The sequence below is a fragment of the Bos indicus genome, chromosome 15, assembly GCF_029378745.1.
Source record: "Bos indicus isolate NIAB-ARS_2022 breed Sahiwal x Tharparkar chromosome 15, NIAB-ARS_B.indTharparkar_mat_pri_1.0, whole genome shotgun sequence".
In the NCBI taxonomy this organism is placed as follows: Eukaryota; Metazoa; Chordata; class Mammalia; order Artiodactyla; family Bovidae; genus Bos; species Bos indicus.
Genome location: NC_091774.1, coordinates 78,661,358 through 78,688,224, shown reverse-complemented (window position 1 = coordinate 78,688,224; position 26,867 = coordinate 78,661,358). Strand labels below are relative to the sequence as shown.

At 38.5% G+C, this 26,867-nt stretch overlaps 1 protein-coding gene, 1 non-coding gene and 1 pseudogene across 2 annotated transcripts; 1 reads left to right on the top strand and 2 right to left on the bottom strand.

Moving 5' to 3' along the window:
• Positions 1 to 4,410: 4,410 nt before the first annotated feature.
• Positions 4,411 to 5,373, bottom strand: LOC109569325 (olfactory receptor 4C12-like; annotated as a pseudogene).
• Positions 5,374 to 22,067: 16,694 nt separating this feature from the next.
• On the top strand, positions 22,068 to 23,030 carry LOC109569064 (olfactory receptor 4C46-like). Its single transcript, XM_019974388.2, has one exon. The coding sequence runs from the start codon at positions 22,068 to 22,070 to the stop codon at positions 22,995 to 22,997; it is 930 nt and encodes a 309-aa protein (XP_019829947.2). The 3' UTR covers positions 22,998 to 23,030.
• A 1,731-nt stretch (positions 23,031 to 24,761) lies between these two features.
• On the bottom strand, positions 24,762 to 24,833 carry TRNAC-GCA (transfer RNA cysteine (anticodon GCA)). Its single transcript has one exon. It is a non-coding gene; the product is annotated as a tRNA-Cys (tRNA).
• Positions 24,834 to 26,867: the final 2,034 nt, after the last annotated feature.

Below are 26,867 nucleotides of genomic sequence, written 5' to 3'. Positions count from 1 at the left end.
TAGAATGTCAACATTCACTCTTGCCATCTCTTGTTTGACCACTTCCAATTTGCCTTGATTCATGGAGCTGACATTCCAGGTTCCTATGCAATATTGCTCTTTACAGCATCGGACCTTGCTTCTATCACCAGTCACATCCACAACTGGGTATTCTTTTTGCTTTGGCTCCATCCCTTCATTCTTTCTGGAGTTATTTCTTCATTGATCTCCAGTAGCATATTGGGCACCTACTGACCTGGGGAGTTTCTCTTTCAATATCCTATCATTTTGCCGTTTCATACTGTTCATGGGGTTCTCAAGGCAAGAATACTAAAGTGGTTTGCCATTCTCTTCTTCAGTGGACCACATTCTGTCAGATCTCTCCACCATGACCCGCCCATCTTGGGTTGCCCCACAGGCATGGCTTAGTTTCATTGAGTTAGACAAGGCTGTGGTCCTAGTGTGATTAGACTGACTAGTTTTCTGTGAGTATGGTTTCAGTGTGTCTGCCCTCTGATGCCCTCTTGCAACACCTACCGTCTTACTTGGGTTTCTCTTACCTTGGGCGTGGGGTATCTCTTCATGGCTACTTCACAAAGCGCAGCCATTGCTCCTTACCTTGGACGAGGGGTGTCTCCTCACCTTGTCCAAGGTAAGGAGATAGACCAAGACCAATTACTTATAGTGTAAATTTGATTAAATGGATAACTTTCTTTCTACCGAGCAGTTTAACCCAGCTCTTCTAAATTAATGCTTTTACATGACAGACACTGTAGAAATTAAAAGAAGCCACAAAGAGCAATGGGGAAATCTATGCTGCTGACTACACCAAAGAGTTCATCAAAGAGAACCCCTGCTGAGAAGTGAGCACGAGTTCTGGGGAAAGAGGTTGCTTGAGTACATATGTTCTATTTCACTTCCTCCTGATTTGAGTGGAACTTAATTAATCATAACATTAAGGTTGTTGGTGATCTTTGAGTTAGAAAAAGTTAATGATACTCATCCAGGTCAGATAAAACTTCCCTTCCCACATGGACAAATTCCTCTCTAGTGGTTTTAACTATGACCTTCAGCTCAGTGTCTCTCATCCTGGACATTGTTAGACAATTGCTATAACTTCTTGCTCTTGGGTCTTCCTTGAACACACAATCTAAAGCGGCCCCTGCCATCTGAGTCACTATCATGTCAGGTATTTCCATTTTTTAAGCACTTTGCACTCTGAATGCAATTTTTTATAGGTTTCTTACTTACCACCTATCTCCCTCCACTAGAAAATGTTGTGAGCTGTGTGATGTGTGTCATGACTATGATATAGAGTGTACTCTTTAAGAATGCAAGTTCTAATCCCAAATTCAATAGGGTCAACACCAACCTCAGGTGTTTTCTAGTTGTGATCTCTGGTAAATTATTTAAATTTTCCAAGCTTCAGTTAATTCTTCTGGAAAGCAGGAATAACATTATCCATTTTCATAAGGCTTTCATGGAGATTAAATAAAAACTTGCTTTTGCAGCACCAGCCAAATCATAGTAAATAACAATAGCCTTTACTACAATCACTGATTATTGCCCTACAGGTTTTTAAGTTGTCATACAAAGTTTATCAAATGTTGGGATCTTCCTGAACCTGATTTTAAGTTTGGAGATGTTCACATTTTAATGTGGATAGTTTAGAAAGTGAATCCCATGTTTCTTGCATTAATGTAGGGGATTTTACTCTTAGACGGAGAAGGCAATGGCACCCCACTCCAGTACTCTTGCCTGGAAAATCCCATGGACGGCGGAGCCTGATAGGTTGCAATCCATGGGGTCGCTAGGAGTCGGACACGACTGAGCAAATTCACTTTCACTTTCACTTTTCACTTTCATGCATTGGAGAAGGAAATGGCAACCCACTCCAGTGTTCTTGCCTGGAGAACCCAAGGGACGGGGAAGCCTGGTGGGCTGCCGTCTATGGGGTCACACAGAGTCGGACACGACTGAAGCGACTTAACAGCAGTAGCAGTTACTCTCAGAATTCTGGAAGTTCTTCATGACCTCCTAATATAATAACTACATAGAGTTGAAAAATAAATGTAAATTATACAGCTTTTTTTTTTTTTAAGTCAGACAGAAATGGGAAACTGAGGAGGATATGAAGGAAGTGGCAAAGATAATGACAATTGTCAAGCACCCACTGAGTGAAAAGCACTGTCATGGATATTTTGTATACATGTCTTCATCTAATGCTTGAAATAAACCTATGAAATGAACTACCATTCCACTGCATGTATGAACTGAGACTAAAGATCCCGTGAGCTTATGAAATACATGCAGTGTTACATAAACTAATGAGGTAGAATTCAATACTAGCTCTGTTAGTTCAAGGGAAAAAGTTATCTGACACAGTACTGCTCATATAAGGAAGCATCTTTTTCAACTAAGGAACCAAGGTAAGATTCATGGACGTCCTGATCTAGAAGGAACGATTCTCTTGCCAGTTCAAGAAGAGATACAATCCCAAATCTGGCCTTGCTGGAAGGCGGGTCAGCACCAGTCAATATTTTTTTTTTCCTTTTAAAAAACATTTTTATAACATTTACCGTGAACTAGAAACCTCTTCAAGCACTTAATATCTGTAAACCCACTTAACTGGCCCCATATCATTATAAGATAGGCATTATAGCTACTGTAGTTATAGATAAATAATGAGGTTCAGTTCAGTTCAGTCGCTCAGTCATGTCCGACTCTTTGCGACCCCATGAATCGCAGCACGCCAGGCCTCCCTGTCCATCACCAACTCCCGGAGTTCACTCAGACTCACATCCATCGAGTCAGTGATGCCATCCAGCCATCTCATCCTCTGTCGTCCCCTTCTCCTCCTGCCCCCAATCCCTCCCAGCATCAGGGTCTTTTCCAATGAGTCAACTCTTCGCATGAGGTGGCCAAAGTAAGGTAGAAAGGTTAAATAACTTTCCCAAGTAACATGAAAACTCAGAAAGTCTGACTTGAGTCAACTCTTACCACTGCACTATACGACCTTCTCTACACAAATATCTGGTCATATTCTGGTTGCCTGTTGTGTTGATCTCAAGTTAATAAAATGACCTTTTGGTCCTACAACCAGGGAGGTTTAGGGGAAACCATACCTATAAGTGGATCAGCCCCAAAGCCTAAGGGACATGAAGCCAATGGAAATCAGAAAAGCAGGGAAGAGTGGTCAGTAATGGCCAAGAATGTTGGGAATCACTCCAGCCCCCAAGAAATGCTATAAGGCCCATCAGCTCAGAGTCTTACTCTTCACAGCAGATGCAGAGAAATCATGTATTATCTCTCCTAATGCTCAGAAATGTTAGATGAATGAGTGATTCTACACAGTTACAGAGACTCCAGGAATGGTATTTGTGATGGCTAACAGCTATGGAACACTTATTGGTGATAAAAGATCCATGAGGATTATTTACTTAATCCTGATACAGCCTCTATCGTTCTCCTTTAACTCAGAAAGGTATGATTTGCCAAAGCTCATACTGGATGTGGTGAGGCAAATTTTTGATCTCAGATCTATCTTACTCAGAGACTACTCTTAACCATCATAGAATATTAAACACTATCACACATTCCTCCAAATGTGCATATAAAAATGGTACATAAAGTCCTCTTTCACAGAGGAAAATTGTAAAAGCAGTGTTCTCAATATGAATGAATAGTTGAGATTACAAAAAAAAAATGAATTTTATTGATAGTCTAAATAACTCAACAAGAATAGATGATAGATCTTCCCTTTGCAAGCACAGAGAGAAAAAATACAACAAAACAGACCATAAGTAGCAAAATATTTTAAAAGTATAGAAAGAGAAGATGGAGAATAAAGACCAAAAACACTTCTATTTTCTCAGAATACTATATTTTTTGTTTGGCATTGCAAAGGTAGTAAGCATGCATTGCATGATCTATGAAGAACTGAAAGTTTTGTGATTCTCATAGCATATGCTATGAAAGATAATCCCCAGGATATGCTTTAATCAGGTGATCCATTAATCAGTTGAGGATGCATATATTATCTACTGCACTATTATTCAGTGTATGCATAAATCACCCACTTAGAAACATCTGTATAAATTTATTTATAATGTAGAAAAGCCAACCCAACAGTCCTTTTGAATTAGAATCTCTAGAGCTGTGTCCTGAGAATGTACATTTTAATAAGTATTCCAAATAATTCTGAAAGTATATCCAAGTTTGACAACCAAATGGGCACTAAATAAATCTAAATAGGGTATCTGGATGTGATAAACAATTTTCTGCCTGAAATTTCCCTCAAAGGATTTATATGCCAACACCAACATACTTTTACATATGGTGTTCACTTGGCACTAAACCAGGGAAAGTATATTATCTTTGTATTTAAAAGACAAAGTAATTTTTGCTGCTGTGATTATTTCTCAGTTGAAGTCACTTTTTGATCCAGAGCTTCTTCATAGCATTTTTCACCTCTGCATTTCTGAGGGTGTAGATTAAAGGATTTATCATAGGTGTTATCATGGTATAAAACACAGCCATGGCTTTATCAATGGAAAAGGTGATCCCTGGATGCATATATACAAATATGCAGGGTGCAAAAAACAGAATGACCACAGTGACGTGGGAGACACAGGTGGAGAAGGCTTTGTGTCTTCCTTCCAAGCTATAGGTCCTTAGGGAGCACAAGATGACCACACAGGAGACCATCAAAAGGAGGAAGTTCAACAGGCAGATGAACCCACTGTTGGCAGCAACAAAGAGACCAAAGGTATGAGTGTCCATGCAGACCAGTTTCAACAAAGGGTTCAAGTCACACATGAAATGATCTCTAATGTTAGGGCCACAGAAGGGCAGGCAGACTGTAAACAGGATCTGAATGGCTGCGTGGACAAAGGCTCCAGCCCAGGCCACTCCCACAAGAAAGCTACATAGCCGTTAACTCGTGATGGTCTTGTAGTGCAGGGGTTTACAGATGGCCACATGACAGTCATAGGCCATCACCATGAGAAGGATAATCTCAGCAGCACCAAAAAGATGCTCGACAAAGATTTGAGTCATACACCCCCTAAAAGAGACAGCTCTTCTCATAGTAAGGGAGTCAACTAGCATCTTAAGGGTCATGGAGGAAGAGCAGCAGCCATCTATAAAGGATAAACGAGACAAGAAGAACTACACGGGGGATCCTAGGGTCGTGCTGGCGCTGATGGTGATCATGATGAGCAGGTTGCCTGCCAAGTTGACCAAGTAGACAATTAAAAACACAACAAAGGAAAATTTCTGAAGCTTCACATTTTGAGTTGGGCCCAGGAGGAGGAATTCCATCACATTATTCATCCTCTCCATGAATTCCGTTCCGGTGACAAGACACTTTGCTGGAAAGAAAGTCACAGTCATCCTCAATTATAACCCTTTTACTTAAGGAATAAATAATTTCATGGAATGCCTATTTTCTTTAGTTTTACAAAAGCCAAAAACAAGCACAAAGCCATAAAAAAGGTTTTTATTTTGTATATCCTTTCAAGTGAAAATATAGGTGGTATTTATTTTGTTCTTTATCATTTACTAATTTGTTTTTAATTTTTGGTGACAAAAAAAATGTATAACTTTTAAAATCAGAAAAGAAAAAACACATCAAACTTTAAGAGCCGATCCATGATGTGGACACGTAGGTGGCACGTTCACAAACACCCAAAGATATATGGATTCTATTCCTGGAAAGGCTGGACGTGTCTGCCAGTGAGAAACAGAAAGACTCAAAAGATAAGATCCTCATTAGCCATATCTTTTCCTACTTTGCCTGTCTGATAGCTTCTTCACTTCCTCAAGACTGAAAATGTGTGCATCTTCCAGATCTAGGAGGCTGCAGTCAATGCCCATTATAGCACTGGTCACACTGTTTCACACTCATATCTCTTTTTTCAACAGTGTGTGCCATTGAAGGCAAAAATATGCATTACTACAATTGCAATCTTATTCATAAACTGTTTCTCCTCCCCTGGTCAAAAACTGAACATTTACTGAGAGAGAGAAAGAAAAAAGTAAAATTAAAAAGAGGAAAAGAGAAAGTGGGAGAGAAAAAAGAAGAAAGGTAAAGTTAGAAATACATTAAAGTACAAAGAAAGAGGAACTTAAAAACCCAAAGCCTTAGTTTAAATCTGGGACTTACACCTTATTAACTATATAACATTGATTCATTTAATCCCTCTTTTCTTCAATTTTTTCACCTGTTAAAGGAGGGTTATGTATGACTGTATTTAGGGTTACTGTAAAGATTACAACATTTTAAACATTATTATTGTTGTTGTTGTATGATTTAACTCTTTTCATGAATTTATCACTAAAGAAAACTTCAAAATTCTCTCTGCTGCTGCCGCTGCTGCGGCTGCTAAGTCGCCTCAGTCGTGTCCAACTCTGTGCAACCCCATAGAGGGCAGACCACTAGGCTCCTCTGTCTCTGGGATTCTCCAGGCAATAATACTGGAGTGGGTTTCTGGGCAAAGATTCTGAAAATGCAAATAAACAGTTAAGGAGAACATGGATAAATGTCAAAAGGGAAGGTCCTCAGATTTAAAAAATTGAAGCAAGCTATTAATAGAATCTTTAACATAAAGATTTAATTATTGCTTTTTTTACTTTTGTGGGTTTTCCTTGGATTATTTGTTTCATTAACTCACTTGCTAAAGCCATATTCCAATACATAAGAAATTTAATCCTTCTAGATTCAACTTATGACTGGGTGTGGAGTTTTCTGGGAAAAGAGGAACTTTAAATTTAACTCACTATTCAAAGAAAGACTTCGTAGATGGGAGGACACATGTACACCCGTGGCTGATTCACGTTGATTTACGGCAAAAACCACCACAATATTGTAAAGTAATTTGCCTCCAATTAAAATGAATAAATTAATTTTTTTTAAAAAGGAAAAGAAAATATACAGACCAAAGCAAAATAAATAAATAAATAAATGTAAATGGAATATAACCTTTAAAAAACAAATGACTTCACAGAGTGTAGTCTTATGATGTATTTATTTTTGGCCAATATTTGGTATTATAAAGTATTTGGTGAGAGAGACAGGAAATGTGGAGAGAAACAGACAGGAGAGGTGAGGGGAAAGGTGAAAGGATGAAACGAAGATAAAAGATAAAAGAGGAAGAGGAAAAAGAGAAGAAAAAGGACATGCTGCAGAGTGATCCAAGAAAGACACTTTGAAGCAGGTGCTTTGTAATATAGCCAACAAGTGCTGCACTTGAATTCCAAACTATTTAACTTTTTTATCATAGCCACTAAGATCAGCAACACACAAAAGATAGTGACAAATAGTTCACAAGCTGTTCTTACATGCAAAAATGAGCATAAAACAGTTATTTTTGCCCAGTTCAGTACTGAGGGTTATAAACTACTGACCTATCAATAATTGGTCCTTTGAAGGCTCAATAATATTTAAAATAAATTCCATTTGGGTTTTCTTCAACCCAAGCTGTCTGTAATCAGAGTCATGAACATGTTAATTTACTGCAAAAAAAAAAAAAAAAAGAAAAAAAAATCAAAGTGTTTCCAGAAAGAAAACCCTGAAGTAAAATTTCAAAAAACTGTACTTCTCTTCTATATCAATTCGCATTAGATCCTGTCTAAGACTTCTTGTCCCGGCCTGACTTGTTCAAATAATAAACTAGCCCAGACAGAAGACACATGCACTTTGTATTTAAAAGGAATTTGTGTTTGGGAGAGAGAGGAAAGATGTCAGAAGCTGTATCACATTTCTATTTCTTTGGGACTCACAGATGTTTATAATATTTTAAGTTTTTGCTCAGACAGTAAGAGCATCTGCCTGCAATGTGGGGGACTTGGGTTCAATCCCTGGGTTGGGAAGATCCCCTGGAGAAGGAAATAGCAACCCACTCTAGTACTCTTGCCTGGAAAACCCCATGGACGGAGGAGCCTGGCAGGCTGCAGTGCATGGGGTCCCAAAGAGTCAGACACGACTGAGCGACTTCACTTTGGTTTGCCAGGCCCTAAAAGCATAAAAGACATCAGATCAGATCAGTCACTCAGTCGTGTCCAACTCCTTGCGACCCCATGAATCACAGCACGCCAGGCCTACCTGTCCATCACCAACTCCCGGAATTCACTCAGACTCACGTCCATCGAGTCAGTGATGCCATCCAGCCACCTCATCCTCTGTCGTCCCCTTCTCCTCCTGCCCCCAATCCCACCCAGAATCAGGGTCTTTTCCAATGAGTCAACTCTTCGCATGAGGTGGCCAAAGTACTGGAGTTTCGGCTTTAGAATCATTCCTTTCAAAGAAATCTCAGGGCGGATCTCCTGCAGAATGGACTGGTTGCATCTCCTTGCAGTCCAAGGGACTCGCAAGAGTCTTCTCCAACACCACACTTCAAAAGCATCAATTCTTCAGCGCTCAGCCTTCTTCACAGTCCAACTCTCACATCCATACATGACCACAGGAAAAACCATAGCCTTGACTAGATGGACCTTTGTTGGCAAAGTAATTATGCTTTTGAATATGTTATCTAGGAAGTCATAACTTTCCTTCCAAGGAGTAAGCGTCTTTTAATTTCATGGCTGCAGTCACCATCTGTAGTGATTTTGGAACCCAGAAAAATAAAGTCTGACACTGTTTCCACTGTTTCCCCATCTATTTCCCATGAAGTGATGGGACCGGATGCCATGATCTTCGTTTTCTGGATGTTGAGCTTTAAGCCAACTTTTTCACTCTCCACTTTCACTTTCATCAAGAGGCTTTTGAGTTCCTCTTCACTTTCTGCCATAAGGGTGGTCTCATCTGCATATCTGACGTTATTGATATTTCTCCTGGCAATCTTGATTCCAGCTTGTGTTTCTTCCAGCCCAGCGTTTCTCATGATGTACTCTGCATATAAGTTAAATAAGCAGGATGACAATACACAGCCTTGATGTACTCCTTTTCCTGTTTGGAACCAGTCTGTTGTTCCATTTCCAGTTCTAACTGTTGCTTCCTGACCTGCATACAAATTTCTCAAGAGGCAGGTCAGGTGATCTGGTATTCCCATCTCTTTCAGAATTTTCCACAGTTTATTGTGATCCACACAGTCAAAGGCTTTGGCATAGTCAATCAAGCAGATATAGATGGCTTTCTGGAACTCTCTTGCTTTTTCCATGATCCAGCAGATGTTGGCAATTTGATCTCTGGTTCCTCTGTCTTTTCTAAAACCAGCTTGAACATCAGGAAGTTGATGGTTCACATATTGCTGAAGCCTGGCTTGGAGAATTTTGAGCATTACTTTACTAGCATGTGAGATGAGTGCAATTGTGCAGTAGTTTGAGCATTCTTTGGCATTGTCTTTTTAGGGATTGGAATGAAAACTGACCTTTTCCAGTACTGTGGCCACTGCTGAGTCTTTCAAATTTGCTGGCATATTGAGTGCAGCACTTTCACAGCATCATCTTTCAGGATTTGGAATAGCTCAACTGGAATTCCATCACTTCCACAATCTTTGTTTGTAGTGATGTTTTCCAAGGCCCCCTGGACTTCACATTCCAGGATGTCTGGCTCTAGGTCAGTGATCACACCATCGTGATTATCTGGGTCGTGAAGATCTTTTTTGTACAGTTCTCCTGTGTATTCTTGCCATCTCTTCTTCATATCTTCTGCTTCTGTTAGGTCCATACCATTTCTGTCCTTTATCGAGCCCATCTTTGCCTGAAATATTCCTTTGGTATCTCTGATTCTCTTGAAGAGATCCCTAGTCTTTCCCATTCTGTTTTCCTCTATTTCTTTGCATTGATTGCTGAAGAAGGCTTTCTTATCTCTTCTTGCTATTCTTTGGAACTCTGCATTCAGATGTTTATATCTTTCCTTTTCTCCTTTGCTTTTTGCTTATCTTTTTTTATTATTATTATTTTATTTTTAAAAATTTAAAATGAATCCGCCACAGGTATACATGTGTTCCCCAATCTGAACCCTCCTCCTTCCTCCCTCCCCATACCATCCCTCTGGGTCGTCCCAGTGCACCAGCCCCAAGCACTCAGTATTGTCCACCGAACCTGGACTGGTGACTCGTTTCATATATGATATTTTACGTATTTCAATGCCATTCTCCCAAATCATCCCACCCTCTCCCTCTCCCACAGAGTCCAAAAGACTGTTCTATACATCAGTGTCTCTTTTACTGTCTCATATTCAGGGTTATTGTTACCATCTTTCTAAACTTTTCTAGACTTTTGGATCGCAGCCATTCTGACTGGCGTGAAATGGTACCTCATAGTGGTTTTGATTTGCATTTCTCTGATAATGAGTGATGTTGAGCATCTTTTCATGTGTTTGTTAGCCTTCTGTATGTCTTCTTTGGAGAAATGTCTATTTAGTTCTTTGGCCCATTTTTTGATTGGGTCGTTTATTTTTCTGGAATTGAGCTGTAGGAGTTGCTTGTATATTGTTGACATTAGTTGTTTGTCAGTTGCTTCATTTGCTATTATTTTCTCCCATTCTGAAGGCTGTCTTTTCACCTTGCTTATAGTTTCCTTTGTTGTGCAGAAGTTTTTAAGTTTAATTAGGTCCCGTTTGTTTATTTTTGCTTTCATTTCCAATATTCTGGGTGGTGGGTCATAGAGGATCCTGCTGTGATGTATGTCAGAGAGTGTTTTGCCTATGTTCTCCTCTAGGATTTTTATAGTTTCTGGTCTTACGTTTAGATCTTTAATCCATTTTGAGTTTATTTTTGTGTATGGTGTTAGAAAGTGCTCTAGTTTCATTCTTTTACAAGTCATTGACCAGATTTTCCCAGCACCACTTGTTAAAGAGATTGTCTATAATCCATTGTATATTCTTGCCTCCTTTGTCAAAGATAAGGTGTCCATATGTGCGTGGATTTATCTCTGGGCTTTCTATTTTGTTCCATTGATCTATATTTCTGTCTTTGTGCCAGTATCATACTGTCTTGATGACTGTGGCTTTATAGTAGAGCCTGAAGTCAGGTAGGTTGATTCCTCCAGTTCCATTCTTCTTTCTCAAGATCGCTTTGGCTATTCGAGACTTTTTGTATTTCCATACACATTGTGAAATTATTTGTTCTAGCTCTGTGAAGAATACCATTGGTAGCTTGATAGGGATTGCATTGAATCTATAAATTGCTTTGGGTAGTATACTCATTTTCACTATATTGATTCTTCCAATCCATGAACATGGTCTATTTCTCCATCTATTAGTGTCCTCTTTGATTTCTTTCACCAGTGTTTTATAGTTTTCTATATGTAGCTCTTTAGTTTGATTAGGTAAATATATTCCTAAGTATTTTATTCTTTCTGTTGCAATGCTGAATGGAATTGTTTCCTTAATTTCTCTGTTTTCTCATTATTAGTATATAGGAATGCAAGGGATTTCTGTGTGTTGATTTTATATCCTGCAACTTTACTATAATCATTGATTAGTTCTAGTAAATTTCTGGTGGAGTCTTTAGGGTTTTCTATGTAGAGGATCATGTCATCTGCAAACAGTGAGAGTTTTACTTCTTCTTTTCCAATTTGGATTCCTTTTATTTCTTTTTCTTCTCTGATTGCTGTGGCCAAAACTTCCAAAACTATGTTGAATAGTAATGGTGAAAGTGGGTGCCCTTGTCTTGTTCCTGACTTTAAAGGAAATGCTTTCAATTTTTCACTATTGAGGATAATGTTTGCTGTGGGTTTCTCATATATAGTTTTTATTATATTGAGGTATGTTCCTTCTATTCCTGCTTTCTGGAGAGTTTTTATCATAAATGGGTGTTGAATTTTGTCAAAGGCTTTCTCTGCATCTATTGAGATAATCATATGATTTTTATTTTTCATTTTGTTAATATGTTGTATTACATTGATTGATTTGTGGATATTGAAGAATCCTTGCATCCCTGGGATAAAGCCCACTTGGTCATGGTGCATTATCTTTTTAATGTGTTGTTGGATTCTGATTGCTAGAATTTTGTTAAGGATTTTTGCATCTATGTTCATCAGTGATATTGGCCTGTAGTTTTCTTTTTTTGTGGGATCTTTGTCAGGTTTTGGTATTAGGGTGATGGTGGCCTCATAGAATGAGTTTGGAAGTTTACCTTCCTCTGCAATTTTTTGGAAGAGTTTGAGTAGGATAGGTGTTAGCTCTTCTCTAAATTTTTGGTAGAATTCAGCTGTGAAGCCGTCTGGACCTGGGCTTTTGTTTGCTGGAAGATTTTTGATTACACTTTCAATTTCCGTGCTTGTGATGGGTCTGTTAAGATTTTCTATTTCTTCCTGGTCCAGTTTTGGAAAGTTGTACTTTTCTAAGAATTTGTCCATTTCTTCCACGTTGTCCATTTTATTGGCATATAATTGTTGATAGTGTTCTCTTATGATCCTTTGTAGTTCTGTGTTGTCTGTTGTGATCTCTCCATTTTCATTTCTAATTTTATTGATTTGGTTTTTCTCCCTTTGTTTCTTGATGAGTCTGGCTAATAGTTTGTCAATTTTATTTATCCTTTCAAAGAACCAGCTTTTGGCTTTGTTGATTTTTGCTATGGTCTCTTTTGTTTCTTTTGCATTTATTTCTGCCCTAATTTTTAAGATTTCTTTCCTTCTACTAACCCTGGGGTTCTTCATTTCTTCCTCTTCTAGTTGCTTTAGGTGTAGAGGTAGGTTATTTATTTGACTTTTTTCTTGTTTCCTGAGGTATGCCTGTATTGCTATGAACTTTGGCCTTAGGGCTGCTTTTACACTGTCCCAAAGGTTTTGGGTTGCTGTGTTTTCATTTTCATTAGTTTCTATGCAAATTTTGATTTCTTTTTTGATTTCTTCTGTGATTTGTTGGTTATTCAGCAGCGTGTTGTTCAGCCTCCATATATTGGAATTTTTAATAGTTTTTCTCCTGTAATTGAGATCTAATCTTACTGCATTGTGGTCAGAAAAGATGCTTGGAATGATTTCTATTTTTTTGAATTTACCAAGGCTAGCTTTATGGCCCAGGATGTGATCTATCCTGGAGAAGGTTCCATGTGCGCTTGAGAAAAAGGTGAAATTCATTGTTTTGGGATGAAATGTCCTATAGATATCAATTAGATCTAACTGGTCTATTGTATCATTTAAAGTTTGTGTTTCCTTGTTAATTTTCTGTTTAGTTGATCTATCCATAGGTGTGAGTGGGGTATTAAAGTCTCCCACTCTTATTGTGTTATTGTTAATTTCTCCTTTCATACTTGTTAGCCTTTGTCTTACATACTGCGGTGCTCCCGTGTTGGGTGCATATATATTTATAATTGTTATATCTTCTTCTTGGATTGATCCTTTGATCATTATGTAGTGACCATCTTTGTCTCTTTTCACAGCCTTTGTTTTAAAGTCTATTTTATCTGATATGAGTATTGCTACTCCTGCTTTCTTTTGGTCCCTATTTGCATGGAAAATCTTTTTCCAGCCCTTCACTTTCAGTCTGTATGTGTCCCCTGTTTTGAGGTGGGTCTCTTGTAGACAACATATATAGGGGTCTTGTTTTTCTATCCATTCAGCCAGTCTTTGTCTTTTGGTTGGGGCATTCAACCCATTTACGTTTAAGGTAATTACTGATAAGTATGATCCCGTTGCCATTTACTTTATTTTTTGGGGTTCGAGTTTATACACCGTTTTGTGTTTCCTGTCTAGAGAATATCCTTTAGTATTTGTTGGAGAGCTGGTTTGGTGGTGCTGAATTCTCTCAGCTTTTGCTTGTCTGAAAAGCTTTTGATTTCTCCTTCATATTTGAATGAGATCCTTGCTGGGTACAATAATCTGGGCTGTAGGTTATTTTCTTTCATCACTTTAAGTATGTCTTGCCATTCCCTCCTGGCTTGAAGAGTTTCTATTGAAAGATCAGCTGTTATCCTTATGGGAATTCCCTTGTGTGTTATTTGTTGTTTTTCCCTTGCTGCTTTTAATATTTGTTCTTTGTGCTTACTTTGTTAATTTGATTAATATGTGTCTTGGGGTGTTTCACCTTGGGTTTATCCTGTTTGGGACTCTCTGGGTTTCTTGGACTTGAGTGGTTATTTCCTTCCCCATTTTAGGCAAGTTTTCAACTATTATCTCCTCAAGTATTTTCTCATGGTCTTTCTTTTTGTCTTCTTCTTCTCGGACCCCTATGATTCAAATGTTGTAGCGTTTAATATTGTCCTGGAGGTCTCTGAGATTGTCCTCATTTCTTTTAATTTGTTTTTCTTTTTTCCTCTCTGATTCATTTATTTCTACCATTCTATTTTCTAATTCACTAATCCTATTTTCTGCCTCTGTTATTCTACTATTTATTGCCTCCAGAGTGTTTTTTATCTCATTTATTGCATTATTCATTATATATTGACTCTTTTTTGTTTCTTCTAGGTCCTTGTTAAACCTTTCTTGCGTCTTCTCAATCTTTGTCTCCAGGCTATTTATCTGTGATTCCATTTTGATTTCAAGATTTTGGATCAATTTCACTATCATTATTTGGAATTCTTTATCAGGTAGATTCCCTATCTCTTCCTCTTTGTTTGGTTTGGTGGGCTTTTATCCTGTTCCTTTATCTGCTGGGTATTCCTCTGTCTCTTCATCTTGTTTACATTGCTGAGTTTGGGGTGTCCTTTCTGTATTCTGGCAGTTTGTGGAGTTCTCTTTATTGTGGCATTTCGTCACTGTATCTGGGTTTGTACAGGTGGTTTGTCAAGGTTTCTTGGTTAGGGAAGCTTGTGTCAGTGTTCTGGTTGGTGGAGCTGCATTTCTTCTCTCTGGAGTGCAATGAAGTGTCCAGTAATGAGGTATGAGATGTCTATGGTTTTGGGGTGACTTTGGGCAGCCTGTATCTTGGAGCTCAGGGCTGTGTTCCTGTGTTGCTGGAAAATTTGCTTGGTATGTCCTGCCCTGGAACTTGTTGGCTCTTGTGTGGTGCTTGGTTTCAGTGTAGGTATGGAGGCGTTTGATGAGCTCCTGTCAATTAGTGTTCCCTGGAGTCAGGAGTTCCCTGGAGTCAGGGTTTGGACTTAGGCCTCCTGCTTCAGGTTATCGGTCTTATTTTTACAGTAGTTTCAAAACTTCTCCTTCTATACAGCACCACTGATAAAACATCTACATTAAAGATGAAAAGTTTCTCCACCATGAGGGTCACCCAGAGAGGTTCACAGCATAACATAGAGAAGAGAAGTGGGAGGAGGGAGTTAGAGGTGACCCGAATGAGATGAGGTGGAATCAATAGAGGAGAGAGTGGGCTAGCCAGTAATCACTTCCTTATATGCACTCCACAACTGGACCACTCAGAGATGTTCACGGAATTATACAGAGAAAAGAAGAAGGAGGAAGGAGACAGAGGTGGCCAGGAGGATAAAAGGAGGGAATGAAAAGGAGAGAGACAGATCCAGCCAGTAATCAGTTCCCTAAGTGTTCTCCACCATCTGGAACATACAGAAATTCACAGAGTTGGGTAGAGTAGAGAGGGGTTAGGGAGGAGACACAGGTGACTTGGTGGAGAAAAAGGAGAGTCCAAAGGGAGAGACAGCAGTCAAGCCAGTAATCTCGCTCCTTAGTGAAAAATGGGTACTGAAGATTGGGTTCTTAAAGGTACAAAATTGGTAACAAATACATAAAAGCAAAAATTAAAAATCTAGAGTTTGGAATTTCAAAAATACAATGTTAAAGAAAAGAAGAAGGGAAAGAGAGAGAGAGAGAGAGAGAAAAAAACAAACAAACAAAAACAAACAAAGTCACAAAAATTATAAAGAAAGTATAGGTACAAAATTGATAACAAATACCAAAAAAGCAAAAGTTAAACATCTACAGTAGAGTTTGGAATTTCAAAAATACAGTGTTAAAAAAAAGAAGAAGAAAAAGAGGGAAAAAAACAAACAAAGAAAAACAAAGTCGCAAAAATTATAAAGAAAATATAGGTAAAAAATTGATAACAAATACCTAAAAGCATAAATTTTAAAATCTAGAGTAGAGTTTGGAATGTCAGATATACAATGTTATATAAAAGAAGAAGAGAAAGAAAGAGAGGGGGAAAAAACAGTCACAAAAATTATAAAAAAAAATATAGGTACAAAATTAATAACAAATACCAAAATGCTAAAATTAAAAATCTAGGGTAGAGATTGGAATTTCAAAAATACAATATTAAAGAAAAGAAGAAAAGAGAAAAAAAAAAAAAGGTTGCAAAAATGATAAAAAATATATATATGAAGTTTGCTTTAAAAAAAATAGGGTCCTTTTTTTTTCTTCGCAAAGTAATAGTAGGTTATAAAAGTGAAAATTAAAGGAATAATAGAGGACTTAAAAATTTTTTTTAATTAAAAAAAAAAAGAAAGAATGATCGTAAAAATAGTAAAAATATGTCAGGACTTTCTCTGGTTTTGTTGTGAGTATTGTGTGGTCAGTTCATTTTCGGCTAGTTCCTTGGTCTGACTTATATTTCTCAAGATCTACAGGCCCCATCCTATGTAGCCATTACTAACCACAGGGTTTAATCTATTGCCTGTAGCTTCCAAGGCGGTTCCCTCTGTTATAGCTTCTTCTGTTTGCTGGTCTCTTCAGTGTCTGGTTTCTGCCCTGACACAACGGGGACAGTGGTGGACACTTTTTTTTTTTAGGCTTACTTGTTCAGTTGCGCTGTGGGGAGGGAGGGACGCTGCAAACAAATAACACTGGCGTGTGCTCACAGTGCCTCAGCCACACTGGTTCTGCCCCCGCTCACGGCGCATGTAGCCTCCCTGTCCGCACTGCTCAGGCTCTAGGTTGCTGCATCGGGAACCATCCGAGGCCAGCCCTGGGCTGCCTGCACCTCCCAGGTCCAAGCTGCTCAGGTTCAGGCACTCGGGTAGTCCTCAGAGGTGCAGACTCGGTTGGGCCTGCGTTTTGTGCCCTTCCCAGGTCCGAGCAGCTCAGGTGATGAGGTGTTTGGCGAGCGCAATTGCTACAACTTATCGCCTCCCCACCGCTCGGTTATCTAGGTGTACAACCGGCGCACCTTCTCAGGCGGATGTTGACGGTCCAGACCCCCAAGAAGTTTTAGTTAGCAAAAAGGCCTGCTTACAGTTTTCTAGATAATGTCTCTCTGGGGCTGCGATTGCCCCCTTCTGGCTCTGGCTGCCTGTCACTGGAGGGGGAAGGTCTGCAGCCGGCTATCTCTGTTCAGTCCTTTGTTCCGTGCGTGGGCCTGGTGGTGTCTTAGGTTAGGGCTGGCTTTTTGCGTGGTAGATATCCCACAGTCTGGTTTGCTAGCCCAAATTATTTCTCTCAGATAGCGCTTGTTCAGGCCAGATCCTTACTCTAAGCCATGCGGCCTGCGCCGCTCCTCCCTGCCCAGCTTCCGCTTGCTAGTGGCATGTGCAGGTGTCGGCGCTGCTTCTCCACTTGGGGAGTTACCATAGGGCTCGAAATCTGCAGGTTTTAATTGTTTATTTATTTTTCTTCCCTGTTATGTTGCCCTCTGTGCTTCCAAGGCTCGGCACAGACTCGGCAGTGAGAAGGTTTCCTGGTGTTTTGAAAATTCTCTCTTTTTAAGACTCCCTTCCCGGGACAGAACTCTGTCCCTCCCTCTTTTGTCTCTTTTCTTGTTTTTTATATTTTTTCCTACCTCCTTTCGAAGACTTGGGTTGCTTTTCTGGGTGCCTGATGTCCTCTGCCAGCCTTCAGAAGTTGTTTTGTGGAATTTACTTGGTGTTTAAATGTTCTTTGATGAATTTGTGGGGGAGAAAGTGTTCTCCCCATCCTATTCCGCCGCCATCTTAGCTCCTACCCTCCTCAAGAACTTTCAAAAGGCTGCCATTAATTGTATGTCCTCAGTGATCTAGCTCTCAAGCAATCAATAATGGTTTCCAATAAAGTTTTAATAATTGATAAGAAAATACAAACTCTCCTATGACAGGAGTCAATGGGGATTCATCGCATGTCACACACAGGAATTATGCCACTTTGTTATTGACAAGACATTCAGTTTTCTTAACAATCCATGTCCTGATAGAAAAGAGGGAATCTCAAAGAGTTAGTTTCCAAGTGAAGGGAATACTGAGCTGCTCCAGTGGCTCAGCTCGTAAAGAACTTGCCTGCCAATGCAGGAGACACAAGAGATGTGGGTTTGATCCCTGGGTCAGGAAGACCCCCTGGAGAAGGAAATGGCAACCCACTCATGTAATCTCGTCTGGAAAATTCCATAGACAGAGAAGCCTGGCAGGCTCCATGGGGTCACAAACAGTCGAACACAACTGAACTCCCATGCACACACACGAAGGGAAAACTATTCCCCATTTCACAGTGGGTGTTTCTCCACACTGTCGTTCCTCAATACTTGCTTCTGGACAAAGCCTTTCCATCAAACGAGATAATTAATTCCTAGGAGAGAAAGCAGCAGCTATAAGACAAGGTCCCTGGACCTTATCACAGCCTCTTTGAATATCTATGAATATACAAGAGCAAGGTAGAAGTGATTTGTGTTGCTGTTCACCTCTCAGGAACAAGATTAATCATGGGCAGAATGAGCCATTTGAACGTGCTTCCTTCACACTCTGTTTCTTGTGCTGCCGAACCACCGGCATTTATTCAGATCAGTTCTCCATAGTATTCCAGTTCACCCATTCTCAATTCAGAATCAGAAAGCAAGTTTTCTGTGAAGACCATTTGAGGCTTTAGAAGCTAGATGGAAAGATTTAGACTTCTAAGAACCCTTTTATCTTTTAAAACAGGTTTTATGAGATATTACTGATATACTAAGAACTTATACATGTTCAATGTATACAATTTCTTAACAACTGTTCATTTCAGAGTTAACAAGCTCTTCTCAAGTGTCACACTTTTTATACTGAAAGTTACTTGCTATAAGAAGTTAGTTTGAATACGGAACTGCTCCTGAACACATTTAAACATCACTAAAACCATGTGAAGAGCTAAGGTAAGTTTTTCAATAGTGCTGATGCTCATTTTAATTTGTTACTTCATATGTATAACTCATTATTTTTCAACACTTTTCAAATATAGTAAAAGATTATTTTATCCGCATTTCAATTTTTCAAAAGATATTCATGAATTTGACACTTGAAAATTTTGAGACTTGAAGAGGTTAAGCAAATTGAGGAACCCAGCTCTGTGACAACAGGCCCCATGCTTGGCCATGAAGCATCTTATTTAATGATCAGGACTAATAATGAGGACAAAACAAAATTTAATTATACTTCACATACATGAAAGAGAAAATTACAAATTCAGTAACATAAATCACCAGTAGTTTCAACAAGTATAAATGTGGTGACCCTTCCTGGGGAAACCTGCTATGGATAATATCACCCTCTGTTGTTTCTTTGAGAGTAAAATTAGTAGTTTTTCTGGAGTTTGAAGCATGGTTAAACACTTCTCTGTATTACTGCTCCAAATGTTAACTCTCCCTATCCCACAGCTGTATACAGTCAAAAGTAACTAAAAGTTCTTTTTGTGTCCACAGCGGGTAGGTGTGTTCAGACATAATGACTCAACTATTGATCTATGGAGTGCATATTATTATTCTAACTTTATAGCTGAGAAAACAAGAATATAAGGTGCCAAAGAAATGAGACTTCAGATGAAAGAAGTTGCAATTGGAAGAACCAGGATTTAAACTGGGTCTTTTCTGATTCTCAAACCAAACTATTTAACCAGCAGCATAGACTTTCTCAACATTTTGCAGAAAAATCTGGGGTGCTATTATTTGGAGTGGTATCAGAGAAGGGAGAGTTAGGTCTGAGGAAGAAGTCAAGATGAAAGGGCTATTCAATGAATTCAGTACCACAGTTTCCTTACTACTTGGGACTTCAGAGATATCAATGTGTGTGTGAGTGTGTGTATGTGTGTGTGAGTGGATAAAATTTATCAGTATAAACTTGCCTCTCAGGTAGTATTAAAGTAATCGAAAGTATAATAATTATGGCCATTTCAAAAGCAGGTTACTAGTTCTCCATTGTTTGTTATAACATGACAGTATAGAGCATGGATTAAGATTTGGAGCAAAAAATAAAGATGCATAATCTGAACTGATCTTAGCTCTGCCTAAATTTTTAGCTGCTTGGCCTTGAACAGAATCCTTAATTTCTCTATGTTTCTATTTCCTAATGTGTAAAATAAGCATAAAAATGATGGTAGTAACCATCTTGTAGGTTTGTATCAAGGCTTAAAACCAGATGTCTGCATAACACTTGAAGCACACTAAGTGTGCAGCTTTAGTTAATATTAGCACTTTTATTAAGCTATTAACATCAGTCTATGAGATTGTTTCCTCATGTGCAAAATGAATGATACAATACCAGCCGTGTAAATTGTTATTGCTAGGAAAAGAAAGCATCTGATAGTACACTATGAACATAGCAAAAAACTATTGGAATGTGCATGCTATATCTATTGCAAAGTAAGTAGGTTTAGTCAACATGCATTATGAATACTTTTAACTAGCTCTTGTACCCATTCTTTGGGCTTTCCTGGAGGCTCAGTGGTAAAGAATCTGCCTGCCAAGGCAGGAGACATGGGTTCGATTCCTAGGTCAGGAAGATCCCCATGGAGAAGGAAATAGAAACCCTCTCCAGTATTCTTGCCTGAAAAATCCCATGAACAGAGGAGTGTAGAGTGGCTACAGTCCATGGGGGTCACAAAAGACTCAGACATGACTTAGTGACTAAACAACAATAACAATCTGTTGGGAAGAACCCTGGAGGAGGGCATGGCAACCTACTCCAATGTTCTTGCCTGGAGAATCCTGTGGAGGGAGGAGCCTGGTGGGCTAGAGTCCATGGGGTCGCACAGAGATGGACATGACTGAAGCCACTTAGCGCGTGCATATTGTAGTGTTACTCCTTTTTAAACTACTCTAAGTACTTTGCTACTCTGTTTTCTATCTCCATCTTCCATGCATTCACTGAAACCCTGCCGACTTCATCCAAGACACACAAAATCTTTAGTAGAATAACATCCAAGATTCCCTCTTCATCAAATTTCTTTCATCCTTCCACTCATATTTTCAATGACCTTCCATGGTCCCCCATTTCTCAGAGAGTAAAAGGAAAATTCCTCAGCTTTACATCAATCCTCTACCTCTTTTCACACTTAATTGCCATTATCTGGGAAATACACTACTTCAAGTTAGACTTAACCATTTCAGATGATTAAGGTCTCCCGCCCATGGGTTTACAAAAGTTTCTCACATTTACATTATTAAAAGAATTTTCTCCTAGGAGGTAATTGGAATAATCTTAAGAACTCAGAATCTTTTCTTCATTAAAAAAAGAAAGAAAGAAAGAATTCACACTCAGGAATCTTTTCTTCATTAAAAAAAGAAAGAATTCACACTCAGTAAAGTCTGGGTATTTATTACTTATTAGAATGAAGAAGTTTAATATGCTTAAGAATGCATAAATTAAAATTCTGTTTTCTTTGATAGCTTTGGACAGTGAACGATGGAATCAAGATCTCCAAAGAAGAGGATTTAGCTTCAGAATCAGGGACCAGGCTTGATCACTCAGCCTTTGTGTGGCAGAAGTTTTATTACAGTGAAAAAGGGCAGAGAAAGCTTCTAACAGAGACATCAGAAGGGGGACAGAAACTGCCTCTTATCAAGTCTTATCAGGGCCTTATGTACTTTTACCAGACCCACTCCCACAACACACATCTTAAATTCAAAAGATTAGAACTGGCAATGGAAAGGTCTTAAAATAACAAGATTAGTCAAAAAGTTCACTTAAGAAGGAGAAACATGTCCTTGAGCAAGATACATTTTCCTTACATAATCCTTAGTACAGAGCTTAAGAAAAAACCTACCCTTGAGCAAGATGAGATGTTTTGTCCTGTAATCATTAGTTCTGGGCTTAAAGAACATTAATTTTAAAAATTATTGTCACAAAAACTCAGTTTAAGAAAAAAAAATGGGCTTAAACAAAGTTAATTTTAAAGATTATTGTCACAAAAGCTCAGTTTAAGAAAGAACATTTTATGTGACTAAGACAAAGCAATGTAGAAAAAAAATGTTTCTATCCTTCTCCTCCTCCAGGGCCCTGGACCCTTTCTCTTTCAGGGCCTTATCAACCTACCTAAGGATTAACTCTCTCACTTTCAGGTAGTGAATAAACCATTTCATGAAACACATGGAGAACAGGAGCAACGTGACAGAGTTTGTTCTTCTGGGGCTCACACAGAATCCAAAGATGCAGAAAATTGTGTTTGCTGTGTTCTTTGCCATCTACATCACCACTGTGGTAGGAAATGTGCTCATCATGGTCACCATCACTGCCAGCCCATCTTTGGGATCCCCCATGTACTTTTTCCTGGCCTATCTCTCCTTTATCGATGCCTGCTACTCCTCTGTGTGTGCCCCTAAGATGATTGCAGATTCACTCCATGAAAAGAAAACCATCTTATTTCATGGATGCATGACCCAAATCTTTGGGGAACATTTCTTTGGAGGTGCTGAAGTCATCCTGCTTACCGTGATGGCCTATGACCGCTATGTGGCCATCTGCAAGCCCTTGCACTATACAAGCATCATGAACTGGCAGGTGTACGGGCTGCTGGTGGGAGTGTCATGGGTGGGAGGCTTTCTTCATGGATTCATACAGATCCTCTTCATCTTCCGCTTACCCTTCTGTGGCCCTAATGTCATAGATCACTTTATGTGTGACCTGAACCCTTTGCTCGGTCTTGCCTGCACTGATACGCACACGCTAGGGCTCTTCATTGCTGCCAACAGTGGCTTCATCTGTCTGTTAAACTTCCTTCTCCTGCTGGTCTCGTACATGGTCATCTTGCGTTCCCTAAGGGCCTACAGCTTGGAAGCAAGACGAAAAGCCCTCTCCACCTGCATCTCCCACATCACAGTGGTCATTTTATACTTTGTGCCCTGCATATTTGTGTACATGAGACCTGTAGCTACCTTAGCTGTTGATAAAGCAGTTGCTGTATTTTATACTGTGATAACTCCCATGTTAAATCCCTTAATCTATACCTTGAGAAATGCCCAGATGGAAAATGCCATTAGGAAATTGTGTAGTAGGAAAGTTACTTCAGGTGTCTTATAAATGGGCTTTAGAGCCAAACGTTAATTCATCTGATACAAAGGTCAAAGTGTATTTTGGATGATCTCAACAAGGAGTATGTAAAGAATAAAGAAGTAAATTAGTCACTGCAAATTATTGCACTGAGGGGAACAGAAATAAGTTCCCAGAAAAAGAGAAAAACATATATCAAAACCATTCTTTCCATCTTTAGAATCTAAATTCTACCAAATTGAGGTTTATTTTTACTAGTTTCAACCTTGTATGTGGATTCATAGATTTTTCATCTAATAAAATGAAAGAAATACTAAGTATTTTGATATTTACCACTACTCTCTCTAACAACACAAAGAGATTGCTATAATGCTGCTATTATCCCAATTTTACAAGTGGTGAAATTGAAGGAAAAGGGATAGTATCAAAGCACATATACCAAAGAGTCAGTAACAGAATCAGACCCATTTCCCTGACCAAAATCCTAACTGCCTTCATAGATAGCCAAGAAATGATAGAAAGGGAAGACAATTACTACCTTTTATAGAGACAGAGACTATGCTGGACAAATTGTGTATAGTACATTTCATTTTGTTACTGTAACTAAAAATCCAATAACTTTTCATTACCAACTATTCACTTTATGTATCATAGTTGATAGTGATTTGTTGACTATAACATGTAACTATTTTGTTGTTATAAAACCCAACACAATACTGGGTTTTGATGAACACATTAGAATAATAATCCTCCAATTTAACATAAATATATTTAATAATAAAATTATCCATTGAACATTTGTAATAGTTGAATGGAGATTGCATGATTTTTTTAAATTTCCTCATAGGTTTTCATAGCACTTACCATTGTTCATGTCACCATCTTAGGTTGAAAAACCATCCAAAAGAGTGATGACTCAAAGAAAAGAAACTCGTGATGTCAGATAGAAATTTCTATCTATTAAATATACAGTCATACTCCATAAAGAACTTTCCTGGTATATCATGATAGTTTATTCAGAGTAGCACAATTTCTGGTTAGTAAAAAACATTGAATGAATAAATAAAAGGTGTAAGCAAAATAAAATCTCAACAAAATAAAGAGGAAAAAAGGCACTGTATTTGAGAGAATTTTTTCCTACCTTTATTTAATTTTATTTAATTCAGATTCTGAGAATTCTGGGTGAACTGTTTAGGGAAATCACAATTTCTTTTACTCTTTCTTTTGAGAGAAAGAAAGAAAGGAAAACTGAAATTATCCACAGTATGAGCAAATAGTTTACCTTGATGTTTTTCCTGTCTCAGCAAGATTTCATTGTCTTATATATATATGAGTATTCATATTATATTTCTCTGTTAATCTTTAGCTTTTGGTAACATTTTATTACCAAACGCTTTTTTTTTTAATCTGTGACTACATCTACATACAAAGCAATTTCATAATAAATGTGTTCCATTATTCCTCTGTCCTTCATTCATCAGTAAATATTTTTGAGCTGAAATAATGAAACAGGCACATGGATATTTGTTGGGTCTTCAGTGGCTAATAAAAACAGATTTGGCTCCTGCCTTCTCAGAGTGTAGGATCCATAAAATTATACTCTAGAGCTCTTGTAATCAGAATCTAGTTTAGACCACAGCCTTTCTTCTCCTACCATGAAAGTGAAAGTGAAGTCGCTCAGTCGTGTCTGACTCTTTGCGACCCCATGGACTGTAGCCTATCAGGCTCCTCCGTCCATGGGATTTTCCAGGCAAGAGTGCTGGAGTGGATTGCCATTTCTTTCTCCAGAGGATCTTCCCAACCCAGGAATCGAACCTGGGTCTCCCGCATTGCAGGCAGATGCTTTACCATCTGAGCCACCAGGGAAGCTTACCATAGTGGCTTCATTAAATTCCTTCTCCTTATAAATCACTTCCATAAAATCCCATCTCAGGATCTGCATCTAGGGAACCCCATCTAACATGAAGAGATAGAGTCCAAGAAATATTTGCAAATTAGTGAATAAAATGTGGAATGGCCTTTTGAAAATAATTACATGACCAGATAGGTGACAGTTTATAGTAAGACCTGGGACAAAGTGCTCCTGAAGGCTGACATGCTCTATATCATCAACAAATATATGCCAAGGTTTCTCCTATAGCAAAGACATACTTAATGGTGAAAGGCTGAAAGCTTACCTCATAAAATCAGAACGTGTTCACTTTCATCACTTCTATTTAATATTTTCCTGAAGAGTAATGTCAGAAAAATTAGACTAGAAATAGAAATAAAAGGTATACAAATTGGAAAGGACGAAGTAAAATTATACTACCAAATGACATTATCTTATGTAGAAAAAATCTAAATAATCCACACACACAATAAAACTATTAGAATCAATACAAAACTAGCTATATTTCAATATAGTAGGAATTAACAATTAAAAATTAAAATTTTAATTAAAAAATTAAATTAAAAAATTAAAAAATAATTATGTAGGCAGTACTATCAGAAAGAATAAAATACTTATGAATAAATTTTACCAAAGTGGTGGATAAATTGTACACTAAAAACAGAAACATCACTAAAAGAAATTAAAGAAGACCCAGGTAAATAGAAGGGCTTCCCACATGGCTCAGTGGTAAATAACCTGAGTGGGTTCCATCCTTGAGTTGGGAAGATTCCCCAGAAGGAGGGCATGACAACCCACTCCAGTATTCTTGCCTGGGAAATCCCATGGACAGAGGAGACTGGAGGGTACAGTCCATGGGGTCTCAGAAGAGTCAGACACGAATTAGGGACTAAACAGCAACAACACAACAGCATACTTACTGAGCCATGAAAATTCAGAGTTAAAAGTTTAAATAACAAAGATGTTTAAATCTGTTCTACAATACCACCTCCAAGTGATTGTTCATCTCTGCCTGTGCTCTTCAGTGAAGGATTAATGAGGTATCAGAGCATAAGTAATACTGAAATTATATGAAATTATCAAAATTCAGTTATACAGAATCTTTCAACAAATTAGATGCTTGCTTATTTTTTGGTTTTACAATAAAAAAAAATTATTGCAGTCACTTATTACCAACAAAAAAAGGGAAGTCTTACTTCAGGCTGTTTAATAAGCAAAAAGTATGTAGGATAAAGTGGAGAAGGCAATGGCACCCCACTCCAGTACTCCTGCCTGGAAAATCCCATGGATGGAGGAGCCTGGTAGGCTGCAGTCCATGGGGTCGCTAAGAATGGACACAACTGAGTGACTTTACTTTCACTTTTCACTTTCATGCATTGGAGAAGGAAATGGCAACCCACTCCAGTGTTCTTGCCTGGAGAATCCCAGGGACGGGAGAGCCTGGTGGGCTACCGTCTATGGGGTCACACAGAGTCAGACACGACTGAAGTGACTTAGCAGCAACATGTAGGATAAAGAGTCATATCTCAGTATATATCTCAGTTCTGACTTTAACTTAAGACTCTATCATATTACACTATATATTTGAGCCTCAATGTATAGAAAATGGGTTCAAAGAATTAAGGATAAAATTCTTATGCCAGTTATCAATTAACTGCCTCTCAGCTACAAATAAACCCATTATTGCCCACTCCATATTAATGAAAATGGATCCTGTAAGCATTTCTCCCTGTCCTTGACCTGACATGATGATAAGCTTGATCAGGAGAAGTGTTCAAAGACACATCTCTCTCTGGATTAAATATGTTCCTTTTTCATCTTGTTCTGGCTCTGTAGCTTTCAACATTGCGTGTGTTATAATCGCGGGAGGCGGGAGGGATGGCTTCCACTGGGCTCCCTTTTGCTTTTACTGACACTTCCTTCCGCTTTTACTGACACTTCCATGGACACTTTCCCATTGAGTTTCAGTGGCCCATCTACAGGAAGATTCCAATAAATTTCACAAGCAC